Here is a 24,311-nt window from a genome sequence, read left to right on the forward strand (position 1 = left end):
TAACTGTTGGGGTGTAGTCTCCAGGTTAGGATTAGGTGACCTTAGGATGGGCCATAACTGGAAGGCTGAATGGAAAAGAGAACAAGGCCGACACATTCCTCAACACATGCCCTGGAAGTCGGAAATGTCAGGCCAGTGTGTGCAGTCCGCGCAGTTCTGGGTGAGAGGATGGCTGGGCCCAAGTGTCACTCAGCTTGACTTTGGACTCTAGTCACCTCCCAGGCCCACGTGACACATTCTTCAATGCTTTTCCCCTGCAGGTGATTCCAGCTCATTGTGTTTTTGCCAGTAACACATCGGCTCTCCCAATCAATGAAATTGCTTCTGTCAGCAAAAGACCTGAGAAGGTAAATTTTGAAGAGAAAAACCCTGAAATGTCTTACAGCCTCAGACTCATTGAGAAGGGACTGGTGTGGATTATGAAGTGGGTGGGGCTGACAACGTATTCCTCAAAACTGGGCACAAAAAAGCTAGTACCATGATCAGTGTGTTATGCAGGAACAAGTAAAGTACAACTAAAAATGCTTCTATAGGTGATTTGCATCCTCATGGGTATAATTATTCAGGTTCAGACTATGAAACCCACCTTTATTACAATTAGGTATTGAAAGATAGGCCCTAAGAAGGGATGCTCCAAAATATCACTTCATCTACATAGCAGACTCTGGTGACTGACTGTCCAGAACAGGTTTGGTTCCAGTTCCAGACTCAGGAATGAGAATCAGGGGGTGTGGTAGGATGTCTCTATCTGTGGGGGTTACTTAGACCTTTGACCCAGGACATGGAAGGGGTGGGTGTGGAAGGACTTTCAGCGATTTGAAATGAGGACCACAGCATGATCTTTGGGCTTCTGCTATCCACCAGAGTAAAATCAAGGGAAAGTGAAAACCCTCAAGGATAAATGAAACACCTCACCTCTTAGGAGGACCCAGTTGGCCTCATCCAACCAGAACCAGCCAAAGGTAGGCAGGAAGTGGAAAAGACTTGAAGGATTTGAAAGGTTAACACATTATCCATGTACTAAAAACACAAAAGCCTCTTTATTCCTATTTTAATAGTTTGCTAATTTCCTAGCACACAGCAGATTAGGGCCGGATAGAGGCCGGCTCAGTGATGCAGGAAAAAGTCACAGGGGGAAGTGGCAGCTGACAGTGTGACACTAGGGAAGACACAACACAGTGTGAAGGCAGGTGGACAGTCTGGCATGGTCACCACACGCAGAGCAACTCCGCAGCATTTAAAGTCAGCAGAGGAGCCCTCTTGTTCCTTTGCTGCCACCTCTCGTTCTCCCCAGTGGAGAGGAGCAAGCATCGCGCTTTGCAGTCTAGCCTGCAGGATCTCAGATAATTCTCATCACCTGATGTCATTCGTATGCAAGTAAGGCCAAAGGGACCAACCATCTCAGTTTGCCCAGAAGTGACGGCGTCCTGTCTGTCCCTTCTCCCCCCACAAAAAGTAGACCCTCTCACCTAAACCGTCAGCATTAATACAAGTGGACCCTCCATTCTTCCCTGATAACTCTAATTTGGCCTTTAGCCATGATTTTGGTACCAGTTGTTGGTAGGACCAGTTGCCCTCAGTGAAAAGGCCTAGAAGCAGATGGAGGAGGATCCAGTAAGCCCTCTCTGAACATACTGAACTTTTGACCAAAGAACCATGGACCAAACCACTTGACTCTGCCAGGCCGTGCTCCTGGATCACACCGCTTTTCTTTCCAGTGCTTCCCAGCGAGAAGCTGCTACGTTTCCTCCTCAGCGTGAACTGTTGGCTTTTTGTTCCCCTTGCCAGGTGATTGGCATGCACTACTTCTCTCCTGTGGACAAGATGCAGCTGCTGGAGATTATCACAACCGAGAAGACGTCTAAGGACACGACTGCGTCCGCTGTAGCAGTTGGTCTCAAGCAGGGGAAGGTCATCATTGTAGTTAAGGTAAGGAGCTGTGGAACAAAGCGGCAGACTTGGATAAGTTTTATTAAGACTCCTCATCCCTCCAGGCTTATTTATAACTCGTTCCTTTTGATAGGACTTCCCCTTGATTGTGTACAGTATGGATAGTGGTGTTGACTGTACCACTGAGTCAGGGTTGGAGTGGGGCAAGTCTGGGACGTGGCAGGTTCCCAGCCTTTCGGTGACCATGAAACCGCATGCTGTGCTCTTGGATTCCAGCCCTGCTGCTCCTGGCTGTGGCTTCCCTTGCCATTTCATTTTAAGGATTCTGATTGAGGTTATGATCACCTTGAACTCTGAAATGATATCTGGGAAAGGGAGGCTGCTTTCAGACTTGGGTAGTATCTGCAACAGAGGGGCCCCAAGTTCATGTTCTCCCCCTTGGCAGGATGGACCTGGCTTCTATACCACGAGGTGTCTCGCACCCATGATGTCTGAAGTCATCAGAATTCTCCAGGTTGGTATTGCTCTCGGAATGTTTGAGGCCTCTTCCACACCTTAAACCAGTCCCCTGAACTGCTGATGTCAGGATGAGAAGCTTCCTTCTAATGCACTACCCCTGACTCTTCTCCAAGAAGGCCCTTTCGTGGCATCCCTTTCTGCACGGGAGTGGGGAGGCATAGGCTCTGCTCCATTAGTCCACAGGCCTCCCAGCATGCTCTTCTGTGCTGTTTCTGCATCCCCTTAGCGACAGGGGCCATCCAGAACAGAGCCTGCATGGTCTGATTGGTGTTGTGTCTGCTTCTGTGCAAGCCCATCCCCCCGGTGGCCCTACAGGTCATTCACAGGCACTTAGACACAGGATCCCGGGGCTCTGCAGCACTGCTTCTTGGACTCTCTCTCCTCTCAGTCCTGGGAACCAGCCCTGTCTGCCATGGAATCTTCTGGTTATTGAGATTCAGAATTGCAGACAAGGAAATGAATACCTTTCATCTCTAGACTTCCTTAAAGGTTAGGGAAGGCTCAGACTTTTTGCCTGTGTGACTCCCAAACCTCTTGTGTTTCCCTGACTGAAACAGCCCCAGTCCTGGGCCTGGCCAGGTGGCAGCCAGAAGAGAAGTGGCTGTTGCACAGGGAACCCGTGTGGGGGACCAGGGATGGCCTTCCCCTGAGGTCCCTGCTTTCCTTCCCATTCAGGAAGGCGTTGGCCCTAAGAAGCTGGATTCCCTGACCACGGGCTTTGGCTTTCCTGTGGGTGCTGCCACACTGGTGGATGAAGTTGGTGTTGATGTAGCAAAACATGTAGCAGAAGACCTAGGCAAAGCCTTTGGGGAGAGGTTTGCAGGTGGAAGCCTGGAGCTGCTGAAACAGATGGTGGCCAAGGGCTTCCTGGGTGAGTATCCTCAAAGAAACACAATGAGCTCCATCAGTCACAAGTTCCGAACAGCTTTTGGAGACCAAGGAGTTACAGAGGCCCATGTGTGTTTCCTGGTATCATAGGGAATTTCAAAAATGACTGCATGACAACCTCTCCTTAGTGTGGGCCTGTGGATTATGGACAAAAGGTAAAACCCTGGCCTTCTGAAGCTCCGCCACTACCTGGCCCCAGTTACGCCAGATCGACGAGTATTTTCCTCCTGCCCAGGGCCTCAGACATCTGTGACCTGCATGACCATGCTGCTGGCCACCTGTGTGGAGAAAGTAGCTCTACCTACAGAGTGTACAGTTGAGGCCCACCGAGAGGTGGCTTTCTCTTTTGAAAGTAGCAGCAAAAAGCAGCAAAATCAGTGCCAGGACCTGGGCATCCCAGGTCGTGGTGTTGCACATCTGGGCATTAAAACTCACCCAGCTGGCCTTTCCCATACAGATACAAAGATGTCCAAACCCTAAGACCTCTCTTCCTGCTCTGTGAGCTCTCTGACAAACACCAGATGTCTAGGGTTAGCTAGATTCAAAACTCGGGAACACAGGCAAGAGGCAGGAGAGGCGGGAGCTTTACCGCAGACCAGCAGGGAGGGAAGTGATTTCTCAGGCCCGGGCTCTAAGAATTTTAACTCTACCTTTTCCTGCTTCTAGGTCGCAAGTCTGGGAAGGGCTTTTACGTCTACAAGGAGGGTGTGAAGAGTAAGGATTTGAATTCTGAAATGGATAGTGTTTTGGCAGGCCTGCAGGTGTCTCCTAAGCCTGAAGTGTAAGTCAATTTGAGTGGCTTATGGCATGGAAACGTTCCTCATCAGCCAAAGCTTCTCAGCCCCTCTTCCGTCTCTGTTATGATCACCGTACCTGACTGTGAACACCCCCGATGCTGGCATAGTGCTCTGTACTTTTGCCTTCTGCATGCCACCTCATTCTCTGCCCGCATCAGGGGAGAACTGCCGCCCAGCCTTGGTAGACCCCTGCTCCAGCCTTCCCTCTGAAGGTCCCAGAGAGCAGCTAGAAAGACCGTTGTCCCAGGCCCCTTCTGGCTCCACACCCTTTAGTATCGTTTGTAATTGGCCATTGCTGATACCTAGAGGTGCTTATCTAGCTGTTGCAGATCCTGTTCTAGGTGCTGTTTCTGGTTAATCAGGGCAAGTAGCTCTACCCAGTCTTTTTCCGGGAAAGGCTGGCCTCCCGGCAGCACCTTCTCTAAAGCTGGAGTCGAGCTCTCATCCCTGTGTGGCTCCTGCAAGCCTCCCTCCTGCTCTTCTCTGCCTGAATGCCCCTCCCTGTTGGCAGCTCCTCTGACGAAGACATCCAGTACCGCCTGGTGTCGCGGTTCGTGAACGAGGCCGCCATGTGCCTGCAGGAAGAGATCTTGGCCACACCTGCAGAGGGAGACATCGGAGCGGTCTTTGGACTCGGCTTCCCCCCCTGTCTTGGAGGTGGGCCTTGGAGGTTGGGGAGGTAGCTTGCTTTATCTTAGAGCTCGTATGGCTGTCTCCTTCAACAAAGTCCTGCTTCCCCCGCAGGGCCCTTCCGCTTCGTGGATCTGTATGGTGCTCAGAAGATAGTGGACCGGCTCAAGAGGTACGAGGCTGCCTACGGGAAACAGTTCACCCCATGCCAGCTGCTGATCGACCAGGCTAGCGCTAACAAGAAGTTTTACCAGTGAGCAGCTCACACCTGCTCGCTCCCCACTAACCCACCTGCCGCAGTGCTGGTCTCCAACAGTGGCACCTAGATTTATCCGTAACCGGAGGGAAGACAAACACTGGCATTGGGTGTGTGCCTTGATTAAAGTGCCTTCGGCTAAGACGGTCTCTTCCTCCCGGTGAAGTCTGGCTGTGTTTGCACTTCCTGTTGGAAGGTGGAACCCACTGTGCTCACGAATCTATGAGCCCAAGACCCAAAGTGGCAGCGTTCCTCCCAGGAAGCCAGTGGTGGTGAGGGCAGTCACACACTCAGCCAAACACAGGATAATAAAAACCAAACTTATTTATCAGCCTCCCTGCCTGCTTGTTCCTTTTTCTACTGTCTTTGCCCTTCTGGTTTAAACCCCTCCTTCAAGGAGTGGGCTGGGAGAAGGCCTATGCTTTGGGGTAAGAATGTTGACTTCTGAGCAGCACCTGAAGGGAGAGACTGTGATACAGAGGGCGGGACTTTCTGAGGCTGAAGCCTTGTAAACCTGACTATTTAAATGCTTTGGCTGGGCTCCTGCTTACAGTGGGAAGTGGCCCTGACTAACCAGGTATGGAGGACCAGGATAAAACACTCTCCCTAGACTGCATTTCCTCGTTGCAGTTTTACCCAGTTTTCTCTTGGTGTGACACATTCACACATGCTTCTCAGGGTGTTTGTGGGAAGGTTGGCATTAATCAGAGGAGATCACATTTTCCTGGTCACTGATTCCTGCACCTCTCAGCTGCACCTCAGCATGGGAAATGCCTGCACATGTGAGTAGTACAGGGGATGCTGAGTCAGCCCACCACCTCCTCCACTCTGCGAGACCCTCCTCTCCTCCCCTACGCCCTGCCCTCTGCTGTGGGAAGTTCCTACACTCATGTTCTGGCAGAAGCAGGGCCCAGTCTGGGTAAACAGCATCGAGGCTCTTAGCTCGTTCTGGCAGAAGGATCCACGCTGAGTGTGTGCGGAATCATTCATGTCCCATCACTGCGCCTTCTCAACTTTGAGAAGTTACCGGTTCCTCCTGCCTCTGTGCCAGTTTGAGTGCAACAAGTACTTCAGACATTGCCTGGACCAGTTCTGTTGTTGGGACTGCCAGGCAAGGACCTTAACTCTGGCTCTACTAAACACTGACGGTTGCTAGGAAGCCAGGCTCTAAAACCAAGTCGTCTCTGAGTTGGGGTTTTCAGATGACCAGTCCGCAGGTAGAGAACTGATCCTTGCACCACAGCCATTAACAGGCTTCAGGCCCTCGCTAGTTTGGCTCAGTGGATAGAGCGTCAGCCTGTGAACTGAAGGGTCCTGGGTTCAATTCTAGTCAAGGGCACATGCCCGGGTTGCAGGCTCAATCCCCAGTAGGGGGTGTGCAGGAGGCAGTGGATCAATGAGTCTCTCTCATCACTGATGTTTCTATCTGCCTCTCCCTTCCTCTCTGATATCAATTAAAAAAATCTTTAAAAAAAAAACAAAAAACAGGCTTTAGAACATGGGGCTCTGAGCGCCTCAAAGCAGGCGGTCTGCCAGCGCAGGAAGTTGAACCTGGGCCCAGGCTGGTGGCATGGAGCTTTGAAGTCTGGTCCTTCCACTGAACAGCACTAGCTAGGTGTGAATTCCATTGGAACAGCTGTGGGAGCTAAAAAGTTCTTTAGGGCAGGGGCTTGTGAGGGGCTTTTGCAGGGAATCGGGGCAGCACTACCAGCCTTTTCTGGGGACACTGGATGGGCTGCAGGCACACACCATCCCAAGTCCTCTCCTGTGGGGCATGCCCACCATTCCTTCACGGGAAGAAAGCAGCCGACAGCGGAGTTGCACCGGCACTGTCCTCAGCGTCTAGCGTTTATTTCACGAGTCCTCGGGGATTCATTACCTGATCAGCAAGGAAACCCAATGTCTCCACATCGGTCTCTGTGCTGTTTCCTGACTCCCTTCCCTCAGAGCTGAGGAGGCCTGCTTGGGGCACAGGCACCAGCATGGCTTTGCTATTCTCAAGGCAGGAAATAAATATCTAGGTCGGCTGGGTAAGGCAGAAGGCTGGTACCTCTGGGGCCTGGCCCTAGTGAGCATGAGAAGTAATGTGGTCTGGGCAGGTGAGACGGGAAGAGCATGGGGGACGACGGGCAGTTGCACACAACAACCAACCTGCCCTGGGTGCCATGGACCACCATGCTCGAGATCCAGGGCCCAAAGGCCTGTCCGAAAGCACGTGAGCAAGAGCAGGTCTTCCCAAGCCACTGTGCTGCCTCCCACCCATCCCACCTGCGACTATTGACAGGAAACCAGGGGACACCAGGTGTTTGCCAGAGTCAAGTGATGGAGGCAGGAGGCCAGTGCAGGTGGGAGTGATTGAAAGCCACTTGTCAGAATCAAGGAGCAGCCGACTGATCAGCCTGCTCTTCCGTGGGGTCTGAGTCTTCGCAGACTGGACCCACCCTGGCAGGATGAGGGCTAGTTGCACTGAGCTCAGGAGAACCCAGGGCGCCAGTAGGCATCTGCCTCCCTAATGAGCTACGTCCATTAACAGCAGCACTGTGCTCTTCCAAAGTCAGCGCCCGCGAACCAGAACCTGGAGCGGGGCTCTGAGGTGAAAGGCACGGGCTTGTACTGGATACACCTGTGCTCAGGGCCAGGGACCTACTCAAGCTGCAGCAGAGGCGGGGAGGGAAGGGCATCGCAGCGCAGAGGTCCTGAAATTGGCACCCCGACCCTGGGGCAGCTTAGGCCAAAAGCCCCCAGAGCACAGAGAGAGGGCACTTGGGGGATTTGTGCTTAAATTACGGACTCCCTTCCTGCTGACCGGCACCTACAAACTGGAGAAGTGCGAGTTGTCTGTGAGGATCTTCAGAGTGTGGGACGGTGTTAGGTCACCATGAGGCCAGCTTTTGACCCCACCATGGGAGTCAGCCAGTGCCTCACCAGGTGCAGGTGCGGCACACTGTCCTCTGCACACTCCAAGGCAAGCCGTCCCCATGCAGGGGTCTGGTCCCAGAGGACCCCATTTCCAAGTGTGGCTCCCCTGGATTCACAGAGTGGCTACCTGGCACCCTCACAGGCAGCACTGTCCCCTGCAGACCGTGGCTGGCCTCGGGCCTCTGTGCCAGCCTTCCGGTTGCGCAGCTACAAGCTGGCAAGGTCAGATCTTGGGCCGCCAGCCTTTGATGAACTGCATGATCTTCTTGACCTGAAGCTTGGTGAGGTGGAAGTCGTCAGCCAGGATGTCCTCACTGAGCTGCACAAAGATACTGCCATCGATCCGTTCTCGGGCAAAGAAGCTCACCACGTCCTCGGAGAGCCCGATGAAACGCAGGCTGCGAGAGACCTCCTCCAGAGAGAGCGCAGACAGGTCGGCGGGGGGCTGCCAGGAGGCCTCCCGGCCGCCCCAGCCTGTGGCGCCCTCCCGGGGACTGGCAGGAGGCCCTTCCAGGCGCCCTTGGGTGAGAAGGAGGCGTGCTCCACCTGCCTTGGGCCCCTTCGGGGCCGCTGGTGACAGTGGAGTGGGGACCTGCCGTAACACTAACCCTTCAGGCTCAAAGGCCTTGGGGGGTCCAAGAGGTGAAAGGCGGGGTCCAGGCCCAGGTACCCCCACAGCTCTGGGCTCCTGACAGCGCAGCAACTCCGGCTCTGGAGAACCTCCCTGCCCCAGCTCAAAGGGGTCAAAGGGCTCCAGGGCCGATTCCTGCCACTCAGAGGAGGAGGAGGAGGAGGTGGGACAGGAGGAGGTGGGTGCAGCCGAATAGGCCGGGCCTGGGGAGCCCGGGCCTGGGGAGCACGCAGGGCTGGAGGTAGCCAGGGCGGCCGAGACGGTCGTGGGCCCCGAAGAGGAGGCCGCTGAAGGGCCTGAGGAGTAGGCAGGCCCGGAAAAGGGGTTGAGGGCTCCAAACGGAGCAAAGCGTTTCTGGGGGTGAGAGGGCTTGAGAAGGGGGGGCGGGCAGCCGTGGTAGGTCTTGGCAGGGGCGTCAGCCCCCAAGAGGGAGGCAGCTCGACTGCTCAGGGGCTCTGCGAGGGCCCGTGGGGCCTGGCTGGGCTGCGTGGTGGAGGGCAGGGGTCCCGGCGGTGGGGGGCGGCTAGAGGACTCGCCCACTTTGCAGTCTCCCCAGGTGCACGGGTAGCAATACAGGGAGTAGGCATCTGGTGACGGGGAGCCACTGCCACTGCGGGAACCCGTCCTGTGGGCAGAGAGACAGACACATACGGAGGGTAAGACAGAGCAAGAGGGAAACACGCCAGGTCACACCCATGGCCCTGCAAACCCCCACTCTGCTGGCCACAGAGGCCGCCACTCCGATCTCGGCAACACAGGCCCGTACCCCAGCCCTCAAGGCCCGGGACCTCTGGGGTTGCTCCATTCTTTCTTCAGGTATCCCCAACCCCAGGAAAAAGTCAATGAAACTGAATTAGGGAAAAAATGTTAAATAGCAAGGAACACTTCATCCTGGGGCAGAGTCCCCGCCTGGAAGGAACCAGCGCAATGTTCCCGTCCAATCCTCACATTTAGGAAAACAGCGAACTGAAGCAGGACCGTGGAGAGCAGTGACTGGGCCCCAGCCCCCCACCGAGTGCCCTCCCCTCGGTACCGCTCAAGGACCTGCACCCGCTGAACCCCCAGCCTGCAGTCTTCCCTTCCTCGGCCTGGACTCCCTTCCTCTTTCCCCTGCCTCAACCCACCACAGGAGAACGGGGGCCAGGAGCGGAAAGGGCTCACCCATCCTGGAGGCCAGAGGAGTAGTAGGAGAGGCTGGAGCTGGGCGAGTGGACAGGCTGCAGCTTGGGGAAGCGTGGGGGTACCGGGGGGCTGCCAGGGAGCCAGCCGCTGCCACTGCCACCCCGGGGCGGCACGGGCGGGGCGTTGAGAAGCCGGCACTCCTCCTTCACCTGCAAGCAGAGGGCATGACTCCACCTCCGTCCCCAGGCAGCTGACACTCCTTCTTTCTCTTCCCGAACAACTAACTCTGAGACTCTTTGCCCCACTTTGCCAAGAGGCTGCCTGGCCTCACGCCCCACCTCCTCCACCAGCCACCTACCCTACCCACCCCACCCCTCCTCCTCTCTCCAGCCTGTTTCACTTCTCAAGAGCCCACAACATACAGTCTTCTACTGCCTTGGAAATCTATAAAGAATGTCAGAAAAAGAATATAGAAAAGTAGATTAAAAAACAATCAGAAAGCCCTCGCTGGCTTGGCTCAATGGATGGAGCATCAGTCTACGGACTGAAGGGTCCCAACTTCGATTCCATCAAGGGCGCATGCCCGGATTGCCGCCTCGATTTCCAGTGTGGGGTGTGCAGGAGGCAGCCGATCAACGGTTCTCTCTCATCATTGATGTTTCTGTCTCTCTCTCCCTCCGTCTCTCTTCCTCTCAGAAATCAATAAAAAAAAAATTTTTTTTTTAAAAAGTAGAGCCCTTGCCCTAACCGGTTTGGCTCAGTGGATAGAGCATCGGCCTGCGGACTCAAGGGTCCCGGTTTGATTCCCGTCAAGGGCATGTACCTTGGTTGCGGGCACATCCCCAGTGGGGGGTGTGCAGGAGGCAGCTGATCAGTGTTTCTCTCTCATCGATGTTTCTAACTCTCCCTCTCCCTTTCTGTAAAAGGTCAATAAAATATATTTTTAAAAAAAAAAAAAGTAGAGCCCTGTCTTACTCTTAAAAAAAAATCAGAAAAATAGACATTCCCTCCACACACAAAAAGGAAAAAAGAGGGAAGAGGCATTGTGGGAGGGGATTAACGTGTCTGTAAAGTATCTGCCATCTGCATCTCTTACTCAAAGGTCAAATACTCAAAGTGGCCTCCATGGGTGTTAATAGGCGTTGTCCATATTCTGCGCACATGTAAGCTGGGAAATTCTGCGTTAAACACAGATAAGCAGGTTTCCTCAGCGCAGGTCTTCTCAGAGCCTCAATGTCCCAGTCGCTGGAACTCCGAAGCGGAGAAGAGTGAGGGCTGGAGTCCTACACACGCTTTCTAACCTCATTTCACCATGGAACCTGCTTTTCACTGGGCAACTTCAAAGCCTGTTCCGTGAAACCGTCTGGGTCCCGCTGTGCTAGGCATCTTTGTCCCACGGCCCCCAGGCCGCCGTCCCTGGTGTCCCCAAGTACAAACGCTCTTGCCACCCTGTCCCCACGCACCGGCCACCCTCTGCCCCACACTCCAAGAGCCGGCCACCCAGGGGGATCTGCTTCGAAGGCCCAAGCGGAGCCCCCTGGCTGGCCCCTCCCCCCCCGGAGGCCAGGGCGACAGAGCTCAGCGCCCCGCCGGCCACTCACAGCTTCGGACTTGGGAGGGACGGGAGGCGGCGGCGCCTCGGGCTCCAGGCGGGGCGGGCCGGTGCCGAAGTTGATGAGGTCGGGGCCCGGGGGCGGCCGGGGGCGGCCCTCCGCCAGGCCCTCGGCCGCCTGGTGCGCCCACAGCTCCTCGTAGGGGATCTCGGCGGGCGAGGCGGCGGGCTCGGGCGCGCCGGCCCAGTCGGGGCTCACGTACTCCTGGTCGCCGTCGCGGGGCGGGCCGGGCGGGCTGGGCGCGCGGGCGGGCGCGGGGCCCCGCGGGGGCGCGGGCAGGCAGAGGCGCGCGCGGCGGGGGCTGGCGCCGTCGTCGGCCAGCTCGGCGGGCGCCTCGCGCACGGCCGTGGAGTACTCGTCGGGGTCGAAGCGCTCGCGGCAGTAGGAGGCGCTGTCGCGCACCAGGCGCTCCACGCGCGGGTCCCCCGCCAGCAGGCCCTGCGGCAGCGCGAAGCGCGGCGTGTCGGTGAGCAGCAGGAAGTGCAGCGGCGCCGGGCCCTCGCGGCGCAGCGCCAGCCCCAGCACCACGGTCTTGGAGATGATGCTGACCAGCTTGTAGCAGTGGCCCTCGCGCACCGGGTGCAGGTCGTAGGGGTTGCGCGGCGGCCGGCTGGGCACCAGCACGTTCACCGGCAGCCGCACGCGCTCGATGATGGCGCGCACCGTGTGCTCGCCCTCCTGCATCTGCAGCTCCAGCGGGCTGCGCGTGCTGAAGCGGCCCTGGCACTGGAAGGGCAGGCTCAGGCTCTCGTTGGTGCGGTGGTTCATGCAGATGAGGCAGGGCATCTTGCCTTTGACGGGCCGGGCGCCCCCGCCCGCGGCCCCGGCGCCGCCCGGCCCGCCCACCCCGGCCAGCGCCCCCGCCCGGCCCAGCTTGCGCAGCAAGGACGTGAAGCGCGAGCGCTCCTTGGTGGTCTTGGCGCACAGGATCTCCGCCTGGCCCATGAGCGTGAGCTCGTCGCCCGCGTGCAGCGTGAAGTTGTACACCTCGCTGTCCTCGCTGAACTCTCCCGACACCACCTGGGGATCCCGAACATGGTGAGGCCTCAGCCAGGACCCAGGGAAAGCCAGCCCTGGGAGGCTCTCCAGGACCCAGGAGGGCAGCCCCAGGGCTGAGACCAGACAAGAGCACTTGGGGGGGGGGGGGGGGGGTATCAGGGACCCACGTTCCACCCCAGAGAGGCCACATGGTTATCTCATCTAATAGCTTACTTGGAAAAGTTGCTCTAAGGATTAAATAGACTATGTATAGTGACATACTTTGAAAATATTCAATAAGTGATAACTTTTATCATTATCTTTATAATTTAGGTGATAATGCTCTACCCATTCAACAAGGCTACTGAGAAGAAGTAATGGATAAGAAAAGGGTTTATGAAGAGCTATCTGTACACAAGTGGGGGACTGTTTGCACTCTGTCCCCACCCCTCCACCACCCCTACCAGTGGATGCAAGGATACACTTCCCTGAAAGGTCTCCAAGTCAGGGCACGGCCCTCCACACACTTCCTCCTGCTTCATATCTTTTGCAGGAAGTTCTTCAGCCCAGAAGGTCATACATCCAGCTCATCTGTTGTGGTCCTTTTGTGCCAATGGCCCTCAAGAGGCAGTCAGAAGTGACACTGTGACACCTTCTGGACCCCACCAGGGTCAGAGTAGCTCTGAAGGGAAGGGGACAGCATGGGGGCACCATGCCTGGGACCAGAAGGACTGACCTTGACACTGAAGGTGATGGCTTCCATCACAAAGATGCGGTCAGGAAAGACGCTGGCCACCTCCTCCACGCTGCTGAAGTACCTCACTGGCTCCCGCACATCCCGGGCCTGCTCCAGGAGCTTGAACTTCCCTGCACAGGGGGAGATGCAGGCTGCTAGGGTGGGCCCACTTGCCGGGAGCCTGGCAAGAGACCTCGGGGCCCCCACGTATTGCTCCCCTCATCTCAGCCAGCCCCCCTGGCACTCAGGTGGGCAGAAGGGCAGGTTTGTAGCAGCGTGGGTCAACTGGCTCCGACCTCAGGGGGAGGTGAGCATAGAGCTCTAGCCACTAGCCCAGCCCTCACCCCATGGAGAGTTGTGGGTGTGTGCTGAGGCTAGCAGCTGCCTCCCCAGAGAAACCCAAGTGCAAACTAGAACCCACATACTTGGACGCAGAGTTGGTCTCTGACCGAACACCACTGGGGATGCTGGCGTGTAGCTTGGTCCCAGCCCCACTCTGGCTTGGTATGCCCATAGACAAGCCCCTTCTCCTCTCTGGGTCTCCAAGTCCTCATCTGAGGATGTGGGGGCAGATGATATTGGGCCCTACCTGGACCCGGCATGCTGTGCATCTACCAGGGGCTGCTGATCCACACTGATGCACTGGGCAGACCAGGGGCCCAGCCCCAGGCCTTGGAGGCCCAGGAAGAGCCACTCTGACCCCAGCTCTGTTCCCAGACCCTGCCCCTGTCCAACATTCAGCTCAACTGTCCCAGAGGCCTCTCATCTGAGCCCAGCAAAACCATCTGCCCCCTCTCCCCCTCCCTTCCCAACTTGCAGTCTAGGGCAATGCATGTTGGCTGGCTCAGCAGATGTCCCCAGTGGACTCAGACTTTAAAGAATGGTGAAAATTGCCCTAACCGGTTTGGCTCAGTGGATAGAGCGTCGGCCTGCGGATCAAGGGTCCCAGGTTCGATTCCGGTCAAGGGCATGTACCTTGGTTGTGGGCACATCCCCAGTGGGGAGTGTGCAGGAGGCAGCTGATTGATGTTTCTCTCTCATCGATGTTTCTAACTCTCTGTCCCTCTCCATTCCTCTCTGTAAAAAAAAATCAATAAAATATATTAAAAAAAAAAAAAAAAAAGAATGGTGATCATCAATACAGCGACCTCTGTGGAACTCTCTCACCTCACTGGCCCCACATGCTTTACGTGCCCACTGCGAACCGCCCTGACACCTGGACCGATGGCTTCTTCTCAGGCCTAACACAGAAGAGTGCTGTACAGGTGAGAGGGCAACCGGCTGAGAGAAGACAAGGTGACTCTTTAGCTTCTGTGGTCTTCCTGGTGGTTGCCTCAGTCATAGTCCATTCATTTGTTCATGCCATGAACACTTATGAAGCACCCACTGTGCGCTAGGCCCAACAGAGGCTGCAAACCTGGGCAAAATACAGTCTGCTTTCCAAGGTTTCCAGATACAGTGGAGGTGACAGTGCGCGCCCAATGATGGCAGCGCAATATGACAAGTGCGACAACAGACTCGTGACAAAAGCGCTAGATAGAGGACCACTGAGTTGGGGGAAAGCTGCCTGGCAGCTTGAAGGGATCTTAAGAGTGAAAGGAGTTTCACAGAATGGACCTGCCACGTGGAAGAAAGGGAAGGAGCAAAGGCAGAGCCACCAAAGCGGACGGCCCGCCCCACGTGGCGAGCGCCTGGAGGGTAGGACTGGAGGGAGGATGACAGGAGGTCAAACAGCTTCTTGCTCCCAAAGGCCCCGATGCTGAGAGGCTGTGGAAGGAGACTCGTCAGACCGGAGTGACTTATGAGGGTCCGGTGGGAAGGAAGGGACTCAGCCCACCGGCCTGGTCAGAAATGGAGCCAGCGGAGCTCTTAGGCAAAGCGAGACCCAGGGGTTTGGGTACCGGAGGGTATGGGGGGGGGGGGGCGGGGGATAAGTGGTGATGGATGGAGACTGGACTGGGGGTGACAGATGGTGCGTTGTAGAATTATGCACCTGAAACCTGTGCATCTTTGTGATGGAAGTTAACCAGTGTCACCCCAATAAATTCAATAAAAAGAGAAAAGAAAAGAAAAGCACCTGGAAACCTGGAAGAAGCAGGGTGTGGGGCAGCAGCTGGGGGAGCTGGTCAGAAGTACAGGCTGAAGGCCACCGGCCTACGGGAGCAGCTTCGGCTGGGGCAGGTAAGATGGCTCAGGGAAATGCCCACAGTGCACTCCTAGCATGAACACATACCACTTGGTATACAGTGCAAGGGGTTCCTGGGGCCCCTAAACCCAGAGGCAGCTCCCCCCGCACCCCAGTGCAGGGTATGAGGAGAAGGTCAAGGGCAGCGCCTACAGCACCAACACCTAGACGCAGGAAGAGAAATGAAAGCCAAGGAAAGGAGGGGACAATGCCCAGGGGAAAGTTGGGACAAGCCCCCCTAGTCCTACCCTAGCCAGTCTGAGACCCTGGTGGGAAGAGGCCTGGAATGGGCCACAGCCCTAGAGGGCAGAGGGACAAAGTGGGGAGGGGACCTGGCCGGAAGCAGTGACCTGCGGTCAGGAAGCGGCAATCAGGGTCTGCTACCATCCACCAGTGAGGGGCCCCCGCATCACCCCATCTCCTCCCCCATATCCACACACAACCCCCTCCCCCCATCACAAGCAGCCAGGCATGGAGAAATGCCCGCTGCCCCCTGTGGGGAGAGCTGGAGCCAAGTCAGGGCTGGAGCCAGGGGAGGATGTGGCAGGGAGGATCGATGTAACCATGGCAGCCAACGCCACCCCCGCCGCCCCCTCAGCTGCAGCCTGGAGCCCAGCATCGGTCATCGCTGCCGGGAGGAAAGAAGGGCGGCCTCCTTCCCAGGAGTGACGCTCCGGCCCCTGGAAGCCTTTTCCTCCCCCTGCAGCCTCCGGGGCAGCTTCCTCTCCTGCCTCCCTCTCCATGAGACCCGAGATCTCCGCGACTCTGGGGACCTGCTGACCCCGCCTGCCCCTCCCCCTGGCCGCCCGGAACAGGACTGTCCCTTCCAGCGAGAAGCAGTCTTTCCTATCACCCTCCTCCCAGACCTGACCCAGGCAGATGCTCATAAAGGGCAGGTAGATGCAGAGCGTGGAGTCAGGACAGGCCGGGCTGAGCCCCAGCTCTGCCACCACCCAGCTGTGTGAGTGACCTGGGCAAACTGTTTAATCTCTCCGGGCTTCGGGTTCCCGTCTGTAAAATGAAAGATGCTACTTAGCTCCCAGGGCTCATCTGCCGCTGCTCCACGCCCCGCCCCCCCTCGCCAACGCTGGGGAAGCAGCCCGGCCCCAGGCAGGGCATGGGGGGCTGTCTCAGAGGTGCCAGGTACCCCTACCCCCTGGGCAGTGGGCCCCGGGCAGCACCCCAAGCCCCGCAGCCCAACTCCCCTCCCCCACCATCGCGGTCCGAGGCCGGCTGCTCCCGCCCGCCCGCCCTATTATTAATTCATTAAGAGGAACCAGTGAGCTGTGCACTCAGCTTCCTCATTAACCCACCAGCCGGGCAGGCCCCTCTCCCTCCTAGGGGCCTGGACCTCCCTTCCCCCATCCGGGCAGGCCGGAGCCGCCCACCAGAAAGATGGAGTTGGGGCTGCGACATCCCTGCAGCCAGCTGTCACCCGGTGCGCCCTCCCCTCTACACACGCACTCGGGGAGCACCAGAAGGCATGGGGAAAGGGCTGGAGCCCCATAGTTCCCTAGAAGGCTCTATGCCCTGGTTTCCCAAATTTTTAATGACGCACACTGAAATGGCACAGTCCCTTAAGTCACACTTCAGTCCCCGAGGACGATTTCTAATCTTTGCTTTTTATCCCAAGAAGAAGACCTGGGACCTCTCCCAGGCTGGGAAGCTTCTGGCTGCAGCGAACCCCCTCCCGGGCTCCAGGCCCAGGCCCAGGTCCGAGAGACCCTGGAGCGTTTCCTAATCTTTTAAGCGGGGTGTGGGACTCCGGGGCACCAACCTCCCAGGGTAGTTTGTAAAGGGCCGAAGCAGGTAAAGGGCCGAGTCCTGTCCCACTGGCTTCGGGGGGACCCAGGCAGGGCCAGGGGGGGAACAGCGGTACCGTGAGAAAGGGGCTGTGAGCCTTCCCCGCCCAAAGGGTCCCCAACATCTGTTGGGGGTGGAGAGGAGGAGGTGGCAGTTAAGTCATAGAACTGGGCAAGCTACTGGCGCTCCAGGGGCCCGTTTTCCGTGTGTTACATGGAGTTGACAGGACTCTGTCACAGGTTCGCTGTGAGAATGTGTGGGGCGCGGTTAGGGTGTTTTGGCCAGGTTCAAGCCTCGGACTAATGAAAGGACAGGGTCCTCTCAATGCCACGTGCAAGTCCCAGCTGGAGGGCAGGGCCCGCCCAGCACAGTCATAGCCAGCGGCTGTGGTTGTAAGCTTGAACCTGTGGTCCAAACACGTGGCCCCACGTGCCTTGTGCTAGAGTTCGGGTGCATGTCGTTGAGTGAGGTTGAAACTCACGAGAATGCTGTAAACAACGTGATCACGCCCCTACTGTGCCTCGTGGCATCTGCTATAAAATAAAGACACGGCTTGTGGGCGCTGGCGCTGTCTCCTCATCAGGGAGCAGCGTCCCACCGAGACCCAGCTTTCATTCTCTTGTCTGTCTTTTCTCAATCCTTTCACCGCCCCCACTCAGGGTCACTGAACCAGGCTGAGCTGGCATGGCACATAAGGCGCCCTGGGGCTGAGTATGCCATGGCCGTGCCGGTTCCCCACAAGAATGAAGTGATGAAAGCGCTCAGCCCGGTGTCTGGAATGCTGTGGGATCCTGGGTTCCCATGGGGGCACCTCTGGAGGAGACCACCAGACCCCATCCCCCACACACAGGGGACAGCAGCCCTGCGTTCCTGGTGCAGTGCAGAATCTTACGTAAGATGTCAACATCATATAGAACACAAATCAAAGTAGAAGTTCATTAGCACAATCTTATTTGAAAGCCTAAAATTTTAACATTCACTTATAAAGTCCATCAATGAAAACAATTGGGAAAATCAAGACTAAAGTTGACAGGTGCAGTCAGATTATCAGCCTGAGCATCTCTTTGTTTGTGACGATTTTTAAAAATGTTTTTATTGATTTGAGAGAGAGAGAGGAAAAAAGAGAAACATTGATGTGAGAGAGACATATCAACTGGTTGCCTCCTGCACACACCCTGGCCTGGGGTGGGAGTGAACATGAAACCCGGGTAGGTGCCCTTGACCAGGAATCAAACCCAAGATCCTTCAGTGCAAGGGGGCGATGCTCTAATTGCTTAGCCACATTGGCTGGGCCATTTCTGAAGTTTTTTTGGTTGCACAGTACTGAGAAGATGCTGGCAGGAAATGTTCTGAGGATCTATACAAAAAAGGGTTAATGAGGCAGCTGGAGGTACAATACCAAAGGTCTCTAGCTAGGGTGAAGGTTAGATTTGTAGCATTTTAAAGAGTGTGGATATTTTTAAAATCTGTTTACAATCTATTTTAAAATAAAATGTGAATCAGAGGTTTGCAACCAGAGATCCAGGACTCTACACAAGAGTAGAAAAACCACTGGGCCCTAACTCCAACCCTAACCCTAGTCACCACCCTGCCAGCCCCGTCCTCACGCCTCCTGGGGCTCTAAGGAAAGGCTGGTCACCAACAGCTTCCCCCAAGCCTTCCCTACCCAGTACCCTCCCGCCTGCCGCCCCCACCAGCGTTACACCATCCGTCCCTGGCTGGCTCACCTGGGTACTGCAGGGGGATGTCAATCTTGGGCCCGATGACATAGTGGCCTTCCTCCAGGGTGTGAGCTGTCACTGTTGTCCACTGGCGGCAGGAGTGAATGAGCAGGATGTCTCGCTCACTGACGCCCTCAGCATACTCCCCTGGGAAGGGAAAGAAGGACAGAAGAGGACGGAGAGAAAAAGAGAACATTAGGAGGGCCAGAGAGAACAGGCAAGATAACCTCCTTACCTTCTCCCTAAGACCCTTCCTGAGGACAGCTCCCCATGGCCCCTGCCAGGTCAGCAATGCTCTAGGGCAGTGATGGTGAAGCTTTTGAGCTCGGCATGTCAGCATTTTGAAAAACCCTAACTTAACGCTGGTGCCGTGTCACATATAGAAATTTTTTTATATTTGCAACCATAGTAAAACAAAGACTTATATTTTTGATATTTATTTTATATATTTAAATGCCATTTAACAAAGAAAAATCAACCAAAAAAATGAGTTCGCATGTCACCTCTGACACGCGTGTCATAGGTTCGCCATCACTGCTCTAGGGACAGCCGGGCTGCCAGCTGTGGCCTCACAGCTGAGTCAAGGCCCTCTCTCAGAGCTCAGGCTCCCGATGTGGCCTCAGCAACCAGCCCAGACGCTGTTCTTCATTCATCATCTGATTGGACTGCCTGCTGTCCCAGGCCCTCCTAGCAGATGAGCCCAGTCCCTGCCCTCCAGGACCCCGTAGGCCTGGGGGGAAGTGGAAAGAGATGTGAACAGAGAATATAGGCAAGTGCGAGGCGCTGAGTGGAGGTTGTCTGGGCTCACAGAAGGGAGCAGCAAACTAGCTGAGGATGGGGTGAGGAAGGGAGACTACTGAGCAGCAGACACTTAAGCTGGGCCTCAGAACCACCAGAACTCACAGTAGCGGAATTCTCAGCCCCCATGTCAGTGCCCAGGCCAGGCCAGGCCAGGAGGGTCAGGCTGGAGAATGGAGAGAGTCCAGATGGGGCTGCCCATTGTAGGTCCAGCTGTGAGGGCCCCCCAGAGCCCCGAGTCACTCAGGCCAGGAGAACGGCAGGGCTTAGAGGAGCTGATTCCTGGGTCTTTTATGGGCAGCCCCTCTCCACCCCCTGCCACAGACAGGCTCCTCCCCTCGGGGGACTTCTGAGAAGAGGGGCGAATGTCTCAGACACCTATTAGCCCATCTCAGAGAAGCTGCTTCCTGGCTCTCCCCGTCAGCCCTTCCTGCTCCCAGCCTGTGGAACACCGCTGCGGTGGCTGGAGAAGGGGGTGGACTAGAAGCTGGAGGGGGCTAGTCCCGGGGAAGCAGCACTGGGCAGAGGTGCTGAGAGGGGCCTGGGCCCCGGCGGCTCCAACCCCAGCAACGGTTTCCAGGGGAGCCGCGGGCTGGCCCAGCTTGCAGGAGGCGGTGGAGCTGTCTCCTGGCTGCAGCTGGCGGGCAGGGTAGGGGGAGGATGCCTCCTTCCCAGCCCCCGCAGACACGACTCACTAACTGTCCAACCAAATGGGAAATGATTTACTCTGATGGCTGGGTGCTCCATGAAATCTGTGGATTTGTTGAAAGAGGGGTGGGAGGGATAGAATGTATTCAGGGCTGTGGGGAGACCTGGCTTTCCCGCTGTGTGTGGGTGTGGCCGGGATGGGGGGGGGGGGTCTGAGCCTTCCTCCTGGGCAGAGGAAGCTCTGCTACTCTGCACCCCACCTCTTAAAGCTCCCCTAAGCCCCAGCCCACCCTTCTGACACCCACTGCCATGATCATGGTCACCAACAGTGGAGCCAGCACAGCCACCCGGCCCACACCCCGATGACTCTACTCAATCCCATGGCCCCACTGAGGGGCCCCTTCCAAATGCATAAGGCACACGGGGACCTTCAAGACTTCCGGACACACTTTTGATCACATATTCACACTCACAGTGACCACAGCCACCAGGGTCATAGACAGCCGGGCCATCACACCAGTTGCTCATTCACTCATTCATTCATTCATTCATTCATTCAGCCGGTGGGTCAGTCTGGCCACAATCTTCGTTCGGCAGGATGCCCCCCTCAGGGAGCCTGCGGCCCAGTGTGAAAACAAGGCACTAACCATGGCATTGGGGGCGCACAGTGGGAGACAAGCCAGGGGTGCGAGGAGCATCCAGGGCGCGCAGAGGAGGCCCGAGCACAGTGAGGAGCCCCCGCCCCAGGAGCGGGAGCTGCCAGAGGACCGTGGGCAGCGGCCAGCATATTCCATGCGCTCGCGGACATACACAGCCTGCTGCCCACAGGACTGTCTCGGGATCACAAGCCGAGGGGCCGGGGAACGAGGCGCAGGGCTGCGGGGCACCCCTGTCCCACGATTCGGTGCGGTCCAGCCCCGGAGCCCGCTCCCGGTCGCCGGGAGGGGACAGCGGGGAGCCCGCGGCCGCGGCCCCATTAGCATGCAGGGAAGCGAGTGTGCCAAGGCGGCCAAACCCCTATTCTTCTCGCGCACAAAACCCCGGCCTGGCTGCCGGCCCCGCTCCCGCCCCTCCCCCGCCGGCCGCCCTCCTTCCCCAAACAGTCCCCTCGCCCCGCGCGGGGTCCCAGCAGCGGCGCGGCCTCGGCCCGGGCCCCGGGAGGAGCGGGGCCGGCAGCGGAGGGAGAGCCGGGGGTCGGGCACGCCCCGAGGGAGGGCCGCTCGCCCAGGGACCCCAGGGGCTCCCGGGGCGCAAAAGGAGGAGGCGAGAAGGGCCCCGGGAGGGACCGAGGGGGGCTGGGGGCGGCGGCGGGAGGACGGAGACCGAGCCCCGGGGTGCGGGGGATGGAGGGCAAAGGGGGAGACAAAGGGACGGGGGGGCGCAGCCGGGAGGGGGTCTGCGGGCGACGGGAAAGGCACTGCACCGACGGGGCGGGCGCGGCGGCCGGCCGGGCTCTGGGTCCCAGCTGGGCCAGAGGACACTGTCCCGGCCCGGCCCGCTCCCTCCCGGTCCGGGTCTCTGTCTCCGCCCGTCTGCAGGGCCAGGACGAGGCGGACGTCCGGCTCGGGGACCCCCGGCCCCCCGACCCCCGCGAAGGTGCGCCGGGAGCTGCGCGGGCGCCCGGGGAGGCGGCGGGCGGGCAGCTCCGCCGGCCCCGCGGCACCTGCTTGGGAGCCCCCGCCCCCGGCGGCCCCCGGCGTCCTCCCCAGCACCCCCGGTACCTGGCCCGAGGCAGGCGAGCGTGGGCAGGCGGCAGCGGCTGACGATGAGGTCCAGCGGGAAGGCGCCCATGCTCCAGCGCAGGCCGGCCAGCCCGGCCGCCAGCTTCTCCATGGCATGCGCGCCCCGACGGCGGCCGGTCCCGCGCGGCCCGGGCTGCGCGCCCGCCGCCACCTCCGGGGGCCGCCGCGCTCCCCGCCTGGCCGCCCGGCCGGGCCGCGAGCATCACGTGGCCGGACTCCCCGCGGGGCGCCGGCCCCCGCCCCTCGCCCCACCCCCCGGCCCGCTCCCGGGCCTCCGCCAAGTCCCGCCTCCCCGCCGGGGCCCGCGGCCCGCCCTCCGCGAGCGCGCAGGTGACCGCGGGGACCGAGGATCCGGGCGCGAGCCTGGAGAGGAAGGCGAGGGGCGAAGCGGCATCTGCGGGGTCGGGGGGTGGGGGTCGGCCTCCCCGCCCCGCCGAGTGGGTCCGGACCCCCTTCCCCGCCGGGAGCGGCGCCCGTCTTCACCCCCTGGTGCCAGGGCCTCCGGGAGTCGCCGCCCAGGACCCGCTTCGCTCCCCAATTCCTGCCCCGAATCCACCCGCTGCCTCTGGGACATCGATCGTCTCCAGCCTCACAGCCCGGCGAGGCCGCCTCACTAACCCATTTACTGATGAGCAAACTGAGGCTCCACCGACGTCAAGTGGCAGCCGAGACTTGGCCCCGAGGTTCGACTGCAAATCCTCCTGCTTTCCCCGGCGGCCGCCGCCGGCCCGGCCCCCGCAGGGGGGCAGTTTGCACGCTCCCAGCGCGCCCCGGCCGATGGGCACCGGAGCGGCAGCGCACACCCCGGGACAAGCTCTCATCCCGCCAGCGGGGAACGGAGGTGCGGGTGTGACCCGCTGGAGTCCTCTCTCGGGCGGCCCCTTCTCTTAATTTGCTCTCCCTTTTCTGTTCTCCGCACCTCCTCCTTCCAACCCCTGTTTTCTTGGGCTCCATCCTCCCCGAAAGCCCATCCCAGAAGCTGCGGCGGCCTGGGCCTTGTCACCGGGACGGAGGACTCCCTTCCTCCCGGGTGTGTCTGCAGCGCCTCCTGCAGGCGATCGGGGGCTGGTGCAGGCCTGTGTGTCCCGCAAGAAGCGGAAAGGCTCCATGGTCTAGTCCTCAGCCTACACACACACACACACACACCCCAAGAGGAATGACACCAGACAAGATGAACACAGCTTCTCAGCAAGAGGAGACACAGTTCAGGTCATTGTTCAGTCTCCATCTTTCGCGGAGGAAAGAAACCAAGTCTCCAAGAGCAGAAATGCTTTGCTCGAAGGTCACACCCAAGGAAGAAGCAGAGCCGAGACGGGATGCCTCCCAGTCAGTGCTAACTCCAAACCGGGCCTGGCCCAGAACACCCACAGGGGGAGGGCTTTCTCCTCCTGCACCCCCACAGAGGTGCGACTTTGGGGTAACCTGGATGGACAATAGACCTAAGCTCACCTGGGTCTGTGGGGGGTGGACGTGGGTTCTTCCCTAGGGATATGGCCAAAATCAAGGCTTTATCCTGCCCTGACGGGTTTGGCTCAGTGGATAGAGCGTGGGCCCTCGGACTGAAGAGTCACAGGTTCGATTCTGGTCAGGGCACCTACCTCGGTTGCAGGCTCCTCCCTGTCCAGGCCTCATAGGGGGGCAACAAATCGGTTGCAGACTCCTCCCCATAAAATAATGACAAAGTCTTTTCAACCAATGGTGCTGGAATAACAGGACATCCACATGGAAAAAAAAAAATTCTAGACACAGACCTTACACCCTTCACAAAAATTATTTCAGAATGGACATAGATCTAAATATAAAATACAAAACCATAGAACTTGTAGAAGATAACGTAAGAGAAAATCTAAATGAACGTGAGTTGGGCAATGACTTTTTAGATACATCAAAAGCACAATCCATAAAAAATTGACAAGTCGGACTTCATTAAAATTTAAAACTTCTGCTTTTGCATGGCTTGGACAATATTCCTGGATCTGAGCGTTAGCTTCCTTCCCCAGATTTAAGATCTGAGGCCGAGTGTGGTCTGTGAGAGGTCAGAATGGGGATGGGGCCATAGGGGACATTCTGGGGGCTTTAGTTTTCATTCTGAGTGAGACAGGAAGCCTTTGACGTATTTTCAGAAGAACAGTGACCTGATCTAAATGTTTTCAGGATCATTCTGTCTGCCGCGTTGTGAAGAGCCTGTGGGTGAGGGCTCTTTGGTTACTAATTGCTGGAAACGATGGACATGGACTCGGCAGAGCTGTGGCGGTGATGAGATGTGGTGGGTTCTGGGTATGTCTTGAAGGTAGAACCAATGGGATTTGCTGATGAATTGGATGTGAGGTACGGGAGAAAGAGATCTGAAGGTGGTTAGAGCAGTTGGTAGGATGGCACTGCAGGTGGAGAAGGCTGTGGGGAAGCGTGGGGTGGGAGTCAGGGGTTTGTTTTGG

General features: G+C 57.8%; 2 protein-coding genes across 2 annotated transcripts in view; one reads left to right on the top strand and one right to left on the bottom strand.

The window, feature by feature from the left end:
- Nucleotides 1–5,314, top strand: part of HADHA (hydroxyacyl-CoA dehydrogenase trifunctional multienzyme complex subunit alpha) — a 36,219-nt gene extending 30,905 nt beyond the window's left edge. Inside the window, exons 14-20 of the mRNA XM_036335128.1 lie at nucleotides 261–347; nucleotides 1,789–1,929; nucleotides 2,336–2,404; nucleotides 3,085–3,280; nucleotides 3,964–4,078; nucleotides 4,606–4,751; nucleotides 4,839–5,314. Coding sequence (XP_036191021.1) covers nucleotides 261–347; nucleotides 1,789–1,929; nucleotides 2,336–2,404; nucleotides 3,085–3,280; nucleotides 3,964–4,078; nucleotides 4,606–4,751; nucleotides 4,839–4,981 — 897 coding nt within the window. The 3' untranslated portion in view covers nucleotides 4,982–5,314. The remainder of the gene's footprint in view (nucleotides 1–260; nucleotides 348–1,788; nucleotides 1,930–2,335; nucleotides 2,405–3,084; nucleotides 3,281–3,963; nucleotides 4,079–4,605; nucleotides 4,752–4,838) is intronic.
- A 195-nt stretch (nucleotides 5,315–5,509) lies between these two features.
- Nucleotides 5,510–22,072, bottom strand: GAREM2 (GRB2 associated regulator of MAPK1 subtype 2). Its single transcript, XM_036335127.1, has 6 exons — nucleotides 21,856–22,072; nucleotides 18,695–18,835; nucleotides 12,980–13,110; nucleotides 11,254–12,285; nucleotides 9,692–9,861; nucleotides 5,510–9,155 (listed from the first exon to the last, which is right to left on the bottom strand). Exons 1-6 carry the CDS (start codon nucleotides 21,965–21,967, stop codon nucleotides 8,123–8,125), a joined length of 2,619 nt encoding a protein of 872 aa, XP_036191020.1. The 5' UTR covers nucleotides 21,968–22,072; the 3' UTR covers nucleotides 5,510–8,122.
- Nucleotides 22,073–24,311: the final 2,239 nt, after the last annotated feature.

Source organism: Myotis myotis, unplaced genomic scaffold, assembly GCF_014108235.1.
Source record: "Myotis myotis isolate mMyoMyo1 unplaced genomic scaffold, mMyoMyo1.p scaffold_m19_p_14, whole genome shotgun sequence".
Taxonomy (NCBI): Eukaryota; Metazoa; Chordata; class Mammalia; order Chiroptera; family Vespertilionidae; genus Myotis; species Myotis myotis.